The following is a 13,927-nucleotide window of genomic DNA, read 5'->3' as shown; positions in this document are numbered from 1 at the left end:
TTCTCTTTCTTCGGACTGTTAGAATCAGCGATTCAGTTTTTTTATATTTTTTTCTCGCTCACTATATGTTGAACTTTGCTTGGATGATTCGTGGCGTTTGTAATGTCTGATATTTATTGAGACAAACCTTTGACATTTAGGCATACAAATAATTACATCAAATTCGATTTGTAATCTATTTTTGAACATATTTGATTGTTTAGGAAGTTTATGTTTTTGGCAGATAGTCTAAATGGAATGAACGCTAACTTATTGTCGTTCCTTATAAAAAATGCTGATTTAATCCTAAATTGCTTTTGCAATGGTTTCCTGTATGAGTTTTAGTTTCGTTTTGGTATTATATTCGATATATAGTTTCTAGTCTCGGATTCAGTATTTCAGAAATAAAAATTATAGATTTTGTTACCATTTATAAGGCACACGCTAGAAGGCGTCTTTTACCTTGCTTGCAAGATCGATGTAGCCCCTACATCGGTGCAGGCTGGCCCGCATTGGCAGCCGGTTTGTTCCTATTGTTTTTGGGTTTGTTTTTCTATTGGAACTTCGATTGGTTTGGAGCACGAGTCCCCTGATTCTGTGGTTGATTTGGACCACGAGGACGCTGGTTCTGTGGTTGATTTGGAGCACGAGGACGCTGATTCTGTGGTTGTTTTGGACCAAATCTAGGCTGTTGGTTGGGTGCAGCAAACATAGGCCTCATGTCCTTTGATTGCGGTCCGAAGCGATTTAAATGCGGTCCGAAGCGGTTTCCGCCCAGCTGTGGACGCGGCGGCATGTTTCTGAAGGGGTTACCGCCCTGCTGTGGTCGCGGCGCATAGGCCAAGGGGTTGCCGGCCCGATGTGGACGCGGTGCATACATGGAATTTGTAGGCTGTGGATGAGTCTTCGCGGCTATACCGAAACGAGCCGGCGTGTTTCTGAATGGGTTATTGATGTGCTGCAGATTCATCAAGTTTACAAGTGGCCCGCATTGGTGGTACGCATTGGCATCGGCACCCACTGGCTGGTTCTGATCCATAGACTTCTGACTGGTGCTGGCGGTGATCTCGTGCTCCTCGCGGGATGATGCCGCTTCCGGCTTGGCGGTGTCCTCCAGTTTTGCTTCGTCCAGCAACTTGACAATATCTTCCATTTGCTTTTTTGTCCGACGTTCGGATTCCTTGTCCTGCCAATGAGTGAAGAGATGGGCCTTCAGAGCCAACAACAATGGGGACTGAAAGTCGCACTGATTGCAGTGGAGAGGCGTTTGTTCCTTCAGCTTTTGGAACTCCACCTCGGAGAGGGTCTCAATAGCGCCCTCACTGTCCAGCATCATGTAGGCCTGTTGGAAAGGCAGGAACAGCTCGGTGTTGAAGCTGTTCCAGTGCTTGATGCGCTTCATCGACAGGGAGTAGAAGTCATCGGATATAACGTGCATGTTCAGCCGGTCCCAGAACGGGTCCGCCTTGAAGCCAATGCGAAAATTGCGTGACGGCAAGTGGTCCTGCTTCCCAATGATCTGGACGGCCAGCTCCATCATGTGGTCCAGCAGCGGCAGATGATCGCTGGTCAGCTGTTGGCAGAACCAAATTATCAGTATTTTGAGACTAAAATGGATAGTCGCTTACCTTGGTCACATCCTCGATATCCTCTTTGGCCACCACACGAAAGTGGTACTGCGCTTTGGGATAGTCGGCCTTCACCACCACCGCCCTGTCGCTTTCGATAAGAATGTGATTCTTGTCCAAGATCTTCTTCCTCAGTTCGTTGCGTATGTTCTGCTTTATATGATCCATTTTTATTTTATTTTTCTCTGTGACGTCCATTATGTTAATTTTGTCTTTGGATGTTTCAATTTTCGTGTAAATCACACTTTTCTGCTGTCCGTCTGCCGGTAAAAAAAAATAGCCATGAGTCACTGGATCCAAAATTCTTATGGAGCGAACTAGCTGCACTGGAAAAAACAGAGACAGCCTTCAGTTCAAGAAAAACGTTTTGAACCACCAACACCAACACAAATCTATCGATATGTTTGCGTGAATGCACCGATATTTAGACGCCCAGAGAGCGAGAGAAGTATGTAAGTTATCCGATCCAGCCGGATACCCCTCCCTCTGCATTTGGTTCTCGACCCTACAGCGGGTCAATGAGCTTAAACACCTTCATATGAACCAAATACAGCACATGCCTCGTCGCGTAATAGAACACGAGAGTTGCAGCGTTGACGGAAACACTTGCCCAGACGGCCCAACAACAACCATGGGGCCGTGGAACGTGGGAAACTGCCGCTGCTCAACATAACACCGGCGCGTGTGCCATGTCAGCAGATTAATGCACCGGCGACTGCGCAGCCGGCGGCCGGGGACTTAATATTAAGACTTTCATTTTTATGTAAATTTAGATTCTCTTAGACCTCCAACGAGGAACAATAAATCTCGCTTCGACGAGTAAATAATAAAGAATAAACATTACAATAACGTCGATTCTATTTAATCTAACTGGCGCCCAACGGAATTTTATCCAACGCGAGTAATTATTTAGTAAAAATTCGTAAGCTAACGCTTCGGGCTTAACGAAAATAAAAGAAACATAAAAAGTGCTTACCCAACTCGAGGTTCTACTACTAAATTAGCGAGCTAACGCCGCAAGTGTAATAAACAACAAGTGAGGTGAAATAAATAATTAAACCTACATTTAAAGGAGCTGAAGGGCAATCCCTCGCTCCCGGCATCAACATCTACGAAGGAAAAATAGGCTGAAGGGCAATCCCTCGCCTCAAAAAACCAAACAACAAGCTGAAGGGCAATCCCTCGCTGAAGGTGAAAAAAAAACCACACCCGGAAGAAGCTGAAGGGCAATCCCTCGCTCCCGGCATCAACGTCTACGAAAGAAAAAGCAGGCTGAAGGGCAATCCCTCGCCTCAAAAATTAAAACCAACAAGCTGAAGGATGATCCCTCGCTTCCCTCATCGCCACCCACAAAGGAATTAATAATTAATCAAAGGAAACTAATAATTAAGTCAAATAAAACACGGTATAAACCGCAGAAAACCATGTAAGTGAGCTCTTTTTATAAAATTTTATTCAAGTATTTTGGGTAATCGCGACCCAATAAAAATAAAATAAAACTGAGCGGTCAGCTGAGATATTTAAAATCAAAATCAAATTCATTAAAAAAAAAAAAAAAAAAAAATACAATAAAATAAGAAGTGGCTAATGGGCGATAGCCCTAACAGTTCCAATAGTGACCTCAAGTCCTTTAAGCGGTCTGATAGCTTAGTTTCACTGTGTGGGGACCTGCAAGACCCAGGGGATAGCAAGCAAGAACAATCCGATAGCGACGATAGTTTACGTTTGTGTCTTAGTGGCCTCCGTTTGACTGAAAGCCACGAACGTTCCCCGGACATCATGGATCCGGCAACTTTCGCAGCAGCTATAGAGGCCGCACTGCAAAATCAGGCCTCGCGGTTTGAGACCAGGTTACAGCAATTACAAGCCGAGATTGCTCAGTTGAGCACAGGTACGCCTGCCCCGAAAGTTGAAGCGTATAAGGAGATAGAAATAAATCCCGATGTCCAGTGTGATCAGCCATTGGACATGGTTAAGTCCGTCCCCGAGTTCGACGGCAAACAGGAAAATTATGTGGCTTGGCGCCAGGCAGCGCTGGCGGCCTATAAAACTTTCGAGCCCTATGAGGGCAGCGCTAGACATTACATGGCGACAGGCATCATCAGGAATAAAATAAAAGGTGCCGCAAATAACGTCCTGTCATCCTTCAATACAGTCCTAAATTTCAAGGCAATTTTGAATAGATTGGATAGTTCGTATTCCGACAAAACTCCAGTGAGCGTGATACAACAAAAACTGGCCACCATGCGGCAGGGAAACCTGTCCTTGGCGGAATACTATGACGAGATTGAGAAGCAGCTCTCTCTCATTACCAACAAAAACATAATGGTCCATAATGCGGTCGCAGCGGGCATTCTAAACGAGAAAGCTAGGGACGACGCTTTAGACGTATTCGTTTCAGGCTTAAGAAGAACATTGAAAACAGCAGTATTTCCGGCAAGACCGAAAGATCTGCAGACCGCTCTGGCCCTTGCCGAAGCGGCGGAATCCAGCGAGGATCGCAGCGTTTTGGCTGCAAATTACGCTAGGGCCATGGAGGAAAAGGCCCAAAAAACGGGCCAGCGCCAAACTCAAGCGCAACTCCAGGGCAATTTTAGGCAAACTAGAGCTGTGGACTCCTATAAAAGTCCTCATTACGACAAAAGGCAAGACGCGTCGATCGCCCAGCAGGGAAGATCCAACCAACGATCCAATAGCGGCAGGACTCGGGCCCAGGGCCCGGAGCCCATGGATGTAGATCCTTCTTCTTCCAAACTCAGACTGCCCACTGCTTACCAAAAACCTTTCGGGTCGGGTGGACGCAGTCAAAATTTTACGAGGAAAACAAACGCGTCAGAGCGCACCTCGAGAAATTGGCAGCAGAGGATAGAGCACACTACAACCGGGGACAACCAGACTGACACGGCCTACAATGGGGCTGCGGCCGAAGCTGTCGCTGAGATAGAAGCGGAGGGCGAATTAGAGTACGAGAGCGACTCAGTGAATTTTTTAGGGGAAGATCCCTGCTGCCATTCGTTTGGCGGAAAATAGCAGGGATTAATATGAAGCTTCTCATAGACACGGGTGCGTCAAAGAATTACATCAAGCCGTGTAAATGGCTTCGCGGCGTCATCCCTGTCGAGACACCCTTTCCCGTCTACTCAATCAACGGGACAAATGAAATTTCGAAGAAATGCCTTCTGTCAATATTCGGCAAGACCTCCCCATTTTTTTTGTTAGAATCATTATCATCATTTGACGGCATCATTGGCCTTGACCTGCTATCGCAGGTAGGGGCGACATTGTGCTTAAAGAGCGGTACACTCAGATTCGGTAACACGACTGAGGTAATCAAATTCCACAAGTGCATAGACGTCAACCACACAAACGTTATTGACGTCGATGCTCCCCCAGCCATAAGGGCGGACTTTATAAAAATGTTAAATAAGAGGAGTAAGGCATTTGCCGACCCTAACGGGTCTCTGCCTTATAATACTTCGGTCGTGGCCACTATCCGCACTGTGGACGACGAACCAATTTACTCCAAGCTGTACCCGTACCCTATGGGTGTAGCTGATTTTGTCGAATCAGAGGTCAAGAGCCTTTTGAAAGACAAAATCATTCGCAAATCCAGATCGCCATATAATAATCCTATATGGGTGGTCGACAAAAAAGGCACTGATGAAGCGGGCAATAAGAAGAAACGTCTCGTAATGGACTTTCGGAAGCTCAATCAAAAAACAGTGGCCGACAAATACCCGATGCCAAGCATCTCAATGATCTTAGCAAACTTGGGTACTGCCAGATACTTCACAACACTGGACTTGAAGTCTGGATACCACCAAATAACCTTGGCGGAGCGCGACCGAGAAAAGACTTCCTTTTCCGTAAATGGAGGGAAGTACGAGTTTTGCCGACTGCCCTTTGGTCTACGAAATGCAGGTAGCATTTTCCAGAGAGCAATCGATGATGTTTTGCGCGAACAAATCGGCAAAACATGCTACGTCTATGTCGATGACGTAATTATTTTCTCCAAGTCTCAAGACGACCATGTTAAACACGTCGACTGGGTGCTGAAAAGCCTCTATGACGCCAACATGAGAGTCGCTCGAGAGAAGTCCAATTTTTTTAAGACAAGCGTGGAATACCTCGGCTTTATTGTGACTAACGAAGGCACGAGGACGGACCCTGAGAAGGTGAAGGCCATCCAGGAGTACGTCGAGCCAACAACGTTGTTCGGCCTAAGGTCGTTCTTGGGCCTGGCAAGTTACTACAGATGCTTCGTGAAAGATTTCGCGTCAATTGCCCGACCGCTTTCTGATATTTTAAAAGGGGAAAATGGGTCCATCAGCAAATACAAATCAAAAAAAACCACTATAATTTTGAGCGAGGTCCAACGACACGCCTTTCAGAAATTAAGGAACATTCTGGCATCAGAAAACGTAATATTGATGTACCCAGATTACAAAAAACCGTTCGACCTAACGACCGACGCCTCTGCCTATGGCATCGGGGCGGTCCTTTCACAAGGCGGCCGCCCAATAACTATGATTTCAAGGACACTAAAGAAAGGTGAGCGTCACTACGCTACCAATGAACGCGAGCTTTTAGCAATTGTGTGGGCCTTGGGGAAGCTTCGTCACTACATTTACGGAGTCAGGGACATTAATGTGTTCACTGACCACCAGCCACTCACGTTCGCGGTTTCCGAAGGAAACCCTAACTCTAAAATAAAACGCTGGAAGGCACGCATTGACGAGCTCGGTGCCAAGCTTTTCTATAAGCCAGGCAAAGAAAACCATGTCGCAGACGCATTGTCTCGACAAAACATCAATGCATTGGAAGACAGCGCGCCACCATCTGACGCAGCGACAATACACAGCGAAGCGTCTTTGACTTACACGATAGAAACGACAGACAAACCTGTCAATTGTTTTAGGAATCAAATCGTCCTAGAAGCGGCGCGTTTTCCTCTAAAGCAGATGTTTATTCTTTTCGGGGAAAAAACGCGACACATAATAAATTTTACGGACAAAAATGCGCTCACTGGGGTCGTGAAGACCTCAGTAAACCCTACGGTTGTAAACGCGATCCACTGTGATTTTCCGACTCTAGCCTGCATTCAGCATGAGCTAGTACGCGCCTTCCCGTCGACCAAGTTCTGGCATTGCAAGAATCTGGTCACAGACATTTTCAATGAAAATGAAAGAAAGGAGATTGTCACAATCGAACACAATCGAGCACATAGAGCTGCTCAGGAAAACGTAAAACAGGTCTTGGCCGATTACTATTTCCCAAAAATGACTAAACTCGCAAGCGAGGTAGTCATGAATTGCAGGATTTGTTCTAGAGCAAAGTACGATAGGCATCCAAAAAAACAGGAGCTGGGACCAACGCCAGTCCCTTCGTTCACTGGAGAAATGCTTCACGTCGACATTTTTTCAACAGATAGGAAGTACTTCCTAACATGCGTGGACAAATTCTCGAAATTTGCCATCGTACAACCGATAGCTTCCCGCACGATTGCGGATATAAAGGCTCCACTCTTGCAACTTATGAACATTTTCCCCAACACTAGACAAATATATTGCGACAATGAACCATCGCTGAATTCAGAAACCATCAGGTCACTTCTGCGAGACAATTTCGGAGCCCACATTGTGAATGCTCCTCCCCTCCACAGCACTTCAAACGGCCAAGTTGAAAGATTCCATAGTACTCTGTTGGAAATCGCGAGATGCCTCAAGATAGCGAAGGGAATCGTCGACACAGTCGACCTTTTCCTCCAGGCAACAGTGGAGTACAACAGGTCGGTACACTCGATAACCAACAAGAAGCCGATCGATATTTTAAACGCCGCTGCAGCAGAATTTCACAGCGAGGTACAGAACAGGGTACGGAAAGCTCAGATTGTGCAGAACAATCGAGCCAACCGATCGCGTCAGAACAGAGTTTTTAGAGTAGGTGATAAGGTACTAATGAAAACCAACAGACGCCTCGGAAATAAACTAACCCCGTTGTACGTGGAAGAAACGGTAGAAGCGGACTTGGGGACAACGGTCCTAATTAGGGGGAGGGTTGTGCACAAAGACAATCTTAGGTAATGCCCCTATGCCCATACGTGAGCGTTCCACTCAGCCGACTATTTTTTACGCTCCCTTTACATTCATACTTAGAGACTCGATCACAGATTACCAAGCAACCTTTTCTTTCATTCCTTAGGTTGTTTCACATGATAATCCTTCTGGTGGCCTTGGTAAACGCTCGCATAACAGACTACTCACATTCTGACTACGTACCGATATTGGACGGCGACATACTCGTATGGGACGAAATAAATTACCTTAGGCATTCGACAAATTTAACGGATTACGAACGAATGGCGGACGAGACCGCAAATTTAACCGAGATGTTTCCACAGTCGCACATGCGAAAACTACTAGTGGTGGATACCGACCATATCCGAAATATGTTAGCCACGATTAGCGTGCACCACAGAGTTGCTAGGAGCCTAAACATCCTGGGCTCGGTCTTAAAGGTGGTAGCCGGAACTCCGGACGCGGACGACTTAGAAAAGATACGAATAAACGAGGCCCAACTTATTGAATCGAATAACAGGCAGATAAGCATAAATTCTAAGTCTCAGGAGCAAATCAACCGCTTAACAGACTCAGTCAATAAGTTGCTAGAGGCAGCAAAGGGAAAGCAAATTGACTCGGCTCACCTGTACGAGACCTTGCTGGCTAGGAACAGAATGTTGGCATCCGAACTAAGTAATCTCATGCTCACCATTTCCCTCGCAAAAGTTAACGTAATCAATCCGGTCATATTAGACCATGATGACTTGAATTCTATTTTCTCTAATCAGCTCACCAATGTTATCGTAACTAACATTTTAGAAGTATCTAAAATCAAAGTTTTTCAATCAAATAGCATAATACACTTTGTCATTCAATTCCCTAAGATTAAGTACATTTGCAAAAAGATAACTATTTTCCCGGTCGCCCACAACGGCACCGTCCTTCGACTTGACGATAACATCGTCGCCGACTGCAACGACCAGATAGTAACAGTGTCGGACTGCAAACAGACGACCACGACAACATTCTGCGAAACGTCGACAAAGGACTCCTGTGCCCAAGGATTATATTCTGGTGGCGTGGCCCACTGCCAGTCGCAACCCAGCCACCTCAGCGCCATCACACTGGTCGACGACGGGATCATTATCATCAACGATCACCCAGCAGCAGTAAGTTTCGACGGCAGCGCGGCGCTCAACATTTCAGGGACGCATCTAATCACATTCAACGATTATGCCGTCATAAATGGTTCACGCTATCAGAATCGCAAAAACGTTCAGAGCCGATACCCAGGAGTTGCATCTTCACCCTTGCTAAATGTTACCGAGCATAAAAGGGTGCTGAGCCTGCCATTCCTCCACCAGTTGAGCGAGGAGAACCTCAACTTCATCAAGGAGATAAAGGAAGAGGTGTCCTCACGTTCCAGACCAATCTTTGCATTCTGCCTAGGACTAGGTATTTGTGGCCTAGTATGTGGCATGGCCATGCTCAGACTATATTTGACGAAGAAGCGCGACGCCCGGCAAATCAATGGATTAATGGCAAGACTAAGTGCGCCGGGGACGGCGACTGCTCAAGGGGGGGAGTAGTTATCCGATCCAGCCGGATACCCCTCCCTCTGCATTTGGTTCTCGACCCTACAGCGGGTCAATGAGCTTAAACACCTTCATATGAACCAAATACAGCACATGCCTCGTCGCGTAATAGAACACGAGAGTTGCAGCGTTGACGGAAACACTTGCCCAGACGGCCCAACAACAACCATGGGGCCGTGGAACGTGGGAAACTGCCGCTGCTCAACATAACACCGGCGCGTGTGCCATGTCAGCAGATTAATGCACCGGCGACTGCGCAGCCGGCGGCCGGGGACTTAATATTAAGACTTTCATTTTTATGTAAATTTAGATTCTCTTAGACCTCCAACGAGGAACAATAAATCTCGCTTCGACGAGTAAATAATAAAGAATAAACATTACAATAACGTCGATTCTATTTAATCTAACTTGTATCTCTCTTCTGCTGTCACCGTCTTTTGCAGCCTCGTCAAATACCACTCTTATTTAGAAGATGCTCCAGCAAGTGCTCCTTAAGTTTGGGCAAATTTATGCATATGCGTTCGCATTGATTGCATTGAAGCGGTGAGTCCAGCAGTTTATGGTACGCATGCGGCGGCAGGCGCTGGAAACTGTTTTCCGACTGAAGCTTGTCGCGCAGTTCTGAAAGAAAAAGATTTTCTTGCATCTATGACGATTGGTGGGGGTGGGGTTGGTTCTCTTACCTTCGTATGGCACAAACAGTGCCGTGTTGAAGGAGGTCCAGTGCTTTTTCCTCTTTAGACATGGCGACACAAAATCCTGGGATATCACATGCAAATGCACGCGTTCCAGGCTCGGCTCGGCATGGAAGCCCACCTTAAAGTCATTCCACTGCTGGCCGCGCACTTCGACAACGTTGCGGGCCAGCAGATGCAGTTCCTCCAACAGTGGCAAATGCTCTCGGGTCAGCTAAAAACAACAACAGATATCTTAGATGCATTCCATTGGGTGTATGCGGCGGGGGTTTAGCCTTACATTAAAAACGGACGAAATTTCCGCCTTGGGCAGCACCAGATAGTGATGTTGCGCTTTCGGATACTTATCGGCTATGACAATGGCCACATCCGAGGAAATTATCCAATTGGCCTGATCGGCAATAGTGTTTATCAGATTAAAACGCCACATTATGTCTATTTGTTTTTCTTGCCTCTTCGTATGCAGGCGTGCATCTAAATATCGTTCAAAAATACCAATACGCATATATCGATATTTATTAGCCATCCCTAACAGTATTTTTGCAATGCCGGCGCAAACTTCGGCCACACTAATGCGTGGAATTGTTTACCCTGGGACGGACGCATGGCGAACCATCTTGCAAATTACGTGATAATTGTGCATAAAAGCTGACTAAAAGCAGCGCCATGGCCAGCGGCACCAACAGAGACATAAAGACCCGCATCATGGCCGAACCGCCGCACATACAGCGCCTGGAGGTGGCCCTCAATATGCGGCCCTTCATGGAAATGGCCAAGCGGGTGCTCAAGCAGCCGCTGAGCAGCAGCAACGATGAAAGCGACACGGACGAACCGGGGCTCCCACAGCTGAAAGCAGAGCCCGAATCCGATTCCGATGACTCCTCCACGGTGGGCGTGGTCAAGTGCAAGAAGGCGTCGCAGCGCTGCAAGAAGCGATTGTTTTGCAGCAAAGAAGGTGAGTGTGGGGGCAGGGAAAGGGGAAAGGAGTGTCTGGCATTGATTTGTGTTTGACCCACCAGAACGACAGAGTGTCAAGGCGCAGCTGTACAACTTCAATGACCTGACCAGCGACAGGGAGTGGCTGTACGATCTCCTACTGAGTGACACGGAGAGCGATGAGGCCGTCACTAATGAGGACGAGTACATCCATCAGATACTGCGCGAGCATATACGCGAGCAGCGTCAGCGCAAGAACTATTACAAGAAGCCCACGGTAGGAGCCCCAAATTGAAGGAGATTCCACGTGCTAATCCCCTTTTGATCCGATTCCCACAGAATGCCCAATATGCCTACTACGGCAGCAGTCTGCTGTCCAACCATGACATCTATGCCGAGCGGCAGCAGGCCACTGCGGGTGTGCGCAAGCGCAGGCGTCGCACCAAACAGGAGATACTCATGGCCCGCCTGGCAGAGGCCCAGGCCCCGAAGCTCCCGAAACCACAGAAGCGTCGCGGACGCAAGAAGCAAACGACCATCATGAACTCGCCAGAGTCCGGAGAGGTGCCGCCCTCAGAGCTGGGAAGGTACACCTATGGCGACACGCTGCCCACCAACGACGAGGAGGACGACGACAATGGCGTGGTCGACTACAAACGAGAGCTGGCCAGCCTCGCGCTCGACTTTCCCGAAGAGGAGGAGATCGAGGAGGAGGTGGATGTGGTGGGCGGGCCCGATGGGCAGGTGACCAAAGTGCGACGCAAGCGGAAGAATCCCGCCGCCTTGGCCGCGCGACGTCGCCGAATCTGGCAGATTATGTCGAAGAAGGAGTGCGGTCGCTTGCAGCGCATCACTAGCAACAACCACAAGGAGATGCTGGCCAACTGCAAGCGTGTGGCCTCCATGTGCTCCAAGGTGGTGCGCCAGCGGGCCATCAATTCGCAGCGGATCATGAAGGAGACTGTGTGGCGAGCCAAGCGCCTCACCCGCGAAATGCTGGCCTACTGGAAGCGTTACGAGCGGGTGGAGCGCGACCAGAAACGAAAGCAGGAGCGCGAGGCAGAGGAGCAACGGAAGCAGGATGTGGAGCTGATCGAGGTGAAGCGACAGCAGCGAAAGCTCAACTTTTTGATCACCCAAACGGAGCTGTATGCGCACTTCATGTCCAAGAAGCTGGGCCAGGGCACGGAGGAGGATCAACTGAGGATTCTCAGCCAGCTGGATGAGGAGACCAATGCACGATTGGCCGTCCCAGATGACTACGATCCAGGGGAGATGAAGCAGCTGGCCAAGGAGCACGCCGAGGCGGCCATGCAGAGAGATCTGGACAAGACGCGAGCCTTTGATGTGTTCCCCAAGAAGCGGGGAGAGTGCGACGACGAGGAGGAGGCCATGGAGGCCTTCGATGTGTTCGCCAAAAAGGAAGAGGAGGAGGAGGACCTACAGCCAGAGGCGCGTGCCGAGATGAAGGACCTGCCACAGCCGCAAATGTTCAAGGGCACACTCAAGGGCTATCAGATCAAGGGCATGACATGGCTGGCAAACATCTACGACCAGGGAATCAGCGGCATCCTGGCCGACGAGATGGGTCTGGGCAAAACCGTCCAGTCCATAGCCTTCCTCTGTCACATTGCCGAGCATTATGGCGTGTGGGGTCCCTTTCTGATCATCTCGCCTGCCTCCACGCTGCACAACTGGCAGCAGGAGATGTCCCGGTTTGTGCCGGACTTCAATGTGGTCCCGTACTGGGGCTCGCCCAGCGAGCGGAAGATCCTGCGCCAGTTCTGGGACCAGAAGCAACTGCACACGCGCGATGCCAGCTTCCATGTGGTGATCACCTCCTACCAGCTGGTGGTCAGTGACTACAAGTACTTTAATCGCATCAAATGGCAGTACATGGTGCTGGACGAGGCGCAAGCCATCAAGAGCGCCGCCTCGCAGCGCTGGAAGCTGCTGTTGGGCTTCAGCTGTCGCAATCGGCTGCTGCTCAGCGGCACTCCGATCCAGAACAGCATGGCCGAGCTGTGGGCACTGCTGCACTTTATTATGCCGACGCTGTTCGACTCCCACGACGAGTTCAACGAGTGGTTCTCCAAGGACATTGAATCGCACGCCGAGAACAAGACGGGCATCGACGAACTGCAGATCTCTCGCCTCCACATGATCCTCAAGCCGTTCATGCTGCGTCGCATCAAGAAAGATGTGGAGAACGAGCTGTCGGACAAGATCGAGATCATGGTCTACTGCCCCCTGACCATACGCCAAAAGCTGCTGTATCGCGCCCTCAAGCAGAAGATTCGGATCGAGGATCTGCTGCATTTGACGAGTGGCTCGAGTGCCCCTTCATCGGCGTCCTCCAATCTGATGAATCTGGTGATGCAGTTCCGCAAGGTGTGCAACCATCCAGAGCTCTTTGAGCGTCGTGATGCCAGGAGTCCGTTCTTCATGCGCTGTGCGGAGTATGTGGTGCCGCGCCTGGTCCACGATGAGGCACTGCTCCACAGAGCTCTGCCCAGTCGTAGGCATTTGCTGTACAATCGGTGGGTAGATACCTAAGGATTTGCTTTATGTTTATTTATGCTATTCTTTTCTTGTGATAGGTTCAATATCTTCAAGTCGGAGCACATCCAGAGATCGCTATTCGAGGATGTGAGCGTCGAGAGCTGCTTTGGCTTCACGCGTTTCTGTGACCTCTCATTGGGGGATATTCTAGACGTCACACTGCATGGATTGATTGATTTGTAAGGCAGCTAATGGCTAAGTGAATCCCTGCCTCTGCTACATATTCTCCTCATCTTTTACAGTTTTTTGCATCATCGTCGAGTGCTGGAGAAATATCCTTTACTGTCGTATCGCCGCCAATGGTGGCCACATCTGAAAGCCACCTTCTATCAGCTGCTGGAGCCCATGCTGGAGAACAAACTGGTGCCGCATTATATGCTATCGGACAGTGTACTCAAGAATTTCCTCTTTACAGCGATGGTAGGTTTTTGTCCTCCGTTTGAAGATCGTAATCCTTATACCTATACCCACTT

General features: G+C 48.7%; 2 protein-coding genes across 2 annotated transcripts in view; one reads left to right on the top strand and one right to left on the bottom strand.

Moving 5' to 3' along the window:
* Positions 1 to 91: 91 nt before the first annotated feature.
* On the bottom strand, positions 92 to 10,434 carry Aptx (aprataxin). Its single transcript, XM_003736886.3, has 5 exons — positions 10,237 to 10,434; positions 9,945 to 10,170; positions 9,718 to 9,882; positions 1,608 to 1,867; positions 92 to 1,552 (listed from the first exon to the last, which is right to left on the bottom strand). Exons 1-5 carry the CDS (start codon positions 10,384 to 10,386, stop codon positions 533 to 535), a joined length of 1,821 nt encoding a protein of 606 aa, XP_003736934.2. The 5' UTR covers positions 10,387 to 10,434; the 3' UTR covers positions 92 to 532.
* A 66-nt stretch (positions 10,435 to 10,500) lies between these two features.
* Positions 10,501 to 13,927, top strand: part of Ino80 (chromatin-remodeling ATPase INO80) — a 33,817-nt gene continuing 30,390 nt past the window's right edge. The window contains exons 1-5 of the mRNA XM_001359986.5: positions 10,501 to 10,911; positions 10,976 to 11,169; positions 11,232 to 13,432; positions 13,493 to 13,633; positions 13,697 to 13,874. Of these exons, the coding sequence (XP_001360023.4) occupies positions 10,623 to 10,911; positions 10,976 to 11,169; positions 11,232 to 13,432; positions 13,493 to 13,633; positions 13,697 to 13,874 (3,003 nt within the window). The 5' untranslated portion in view covers positions 10,501 to 10,622. The remainder of the gene's footprint in view (positions 10,912 to 10,975; positions 11,170 to 11,231; positions 13,433 to 13,492; positions 13,634 to 13,696; positions 13,875 to 13,927) is intronic.

Source organism: Drosophila pseudoobscura, chromosome 2, assembly GCF_009870125.1.
Source record: "Drosophila pseudoobscura strain MV-25-SWS-2005 chromosome 2, UCI_Dpse_MV25, whole genome shotgun sequence".
Lineage (NCBI taxonomy): Eukaryota > Metazoa > Arthropoda > Insecta > Diptera > Drosophilidae > Drosophila > Drosophila pseudoobscura.
This window is presented reverse-complemented; position numbering and strand designations above follow the sequence as displayed.

What these genes read in the sequence shown, in the direction of transcription:
- Aptx (XM_003736886.3), bottom strand. Translation starts at nt 10,386, where the DNA reads ATGTGGCGTTTTAATCTGATAAACACTATTGCCGATCAGGCCAATTGG. An exon ending in AAATTTCGTCCGTTTTTAAT is followed by an intron (nt 10,171 to 10,236) that starts GTAAGGCTAAAC and finishes TGTTGTTTTTAG; the next exon opens with CTGACCCGAGAGCATTTGCC. An exon ending in GCATCTTCTAAATAAGAGTG is followed by an intron (nt 1,868 to 9,717) that starts GTATTTGACGAG and finishes TTTTACCGGCAG; the next exon opens with ACGGACAGCAGAAAAGTGTG.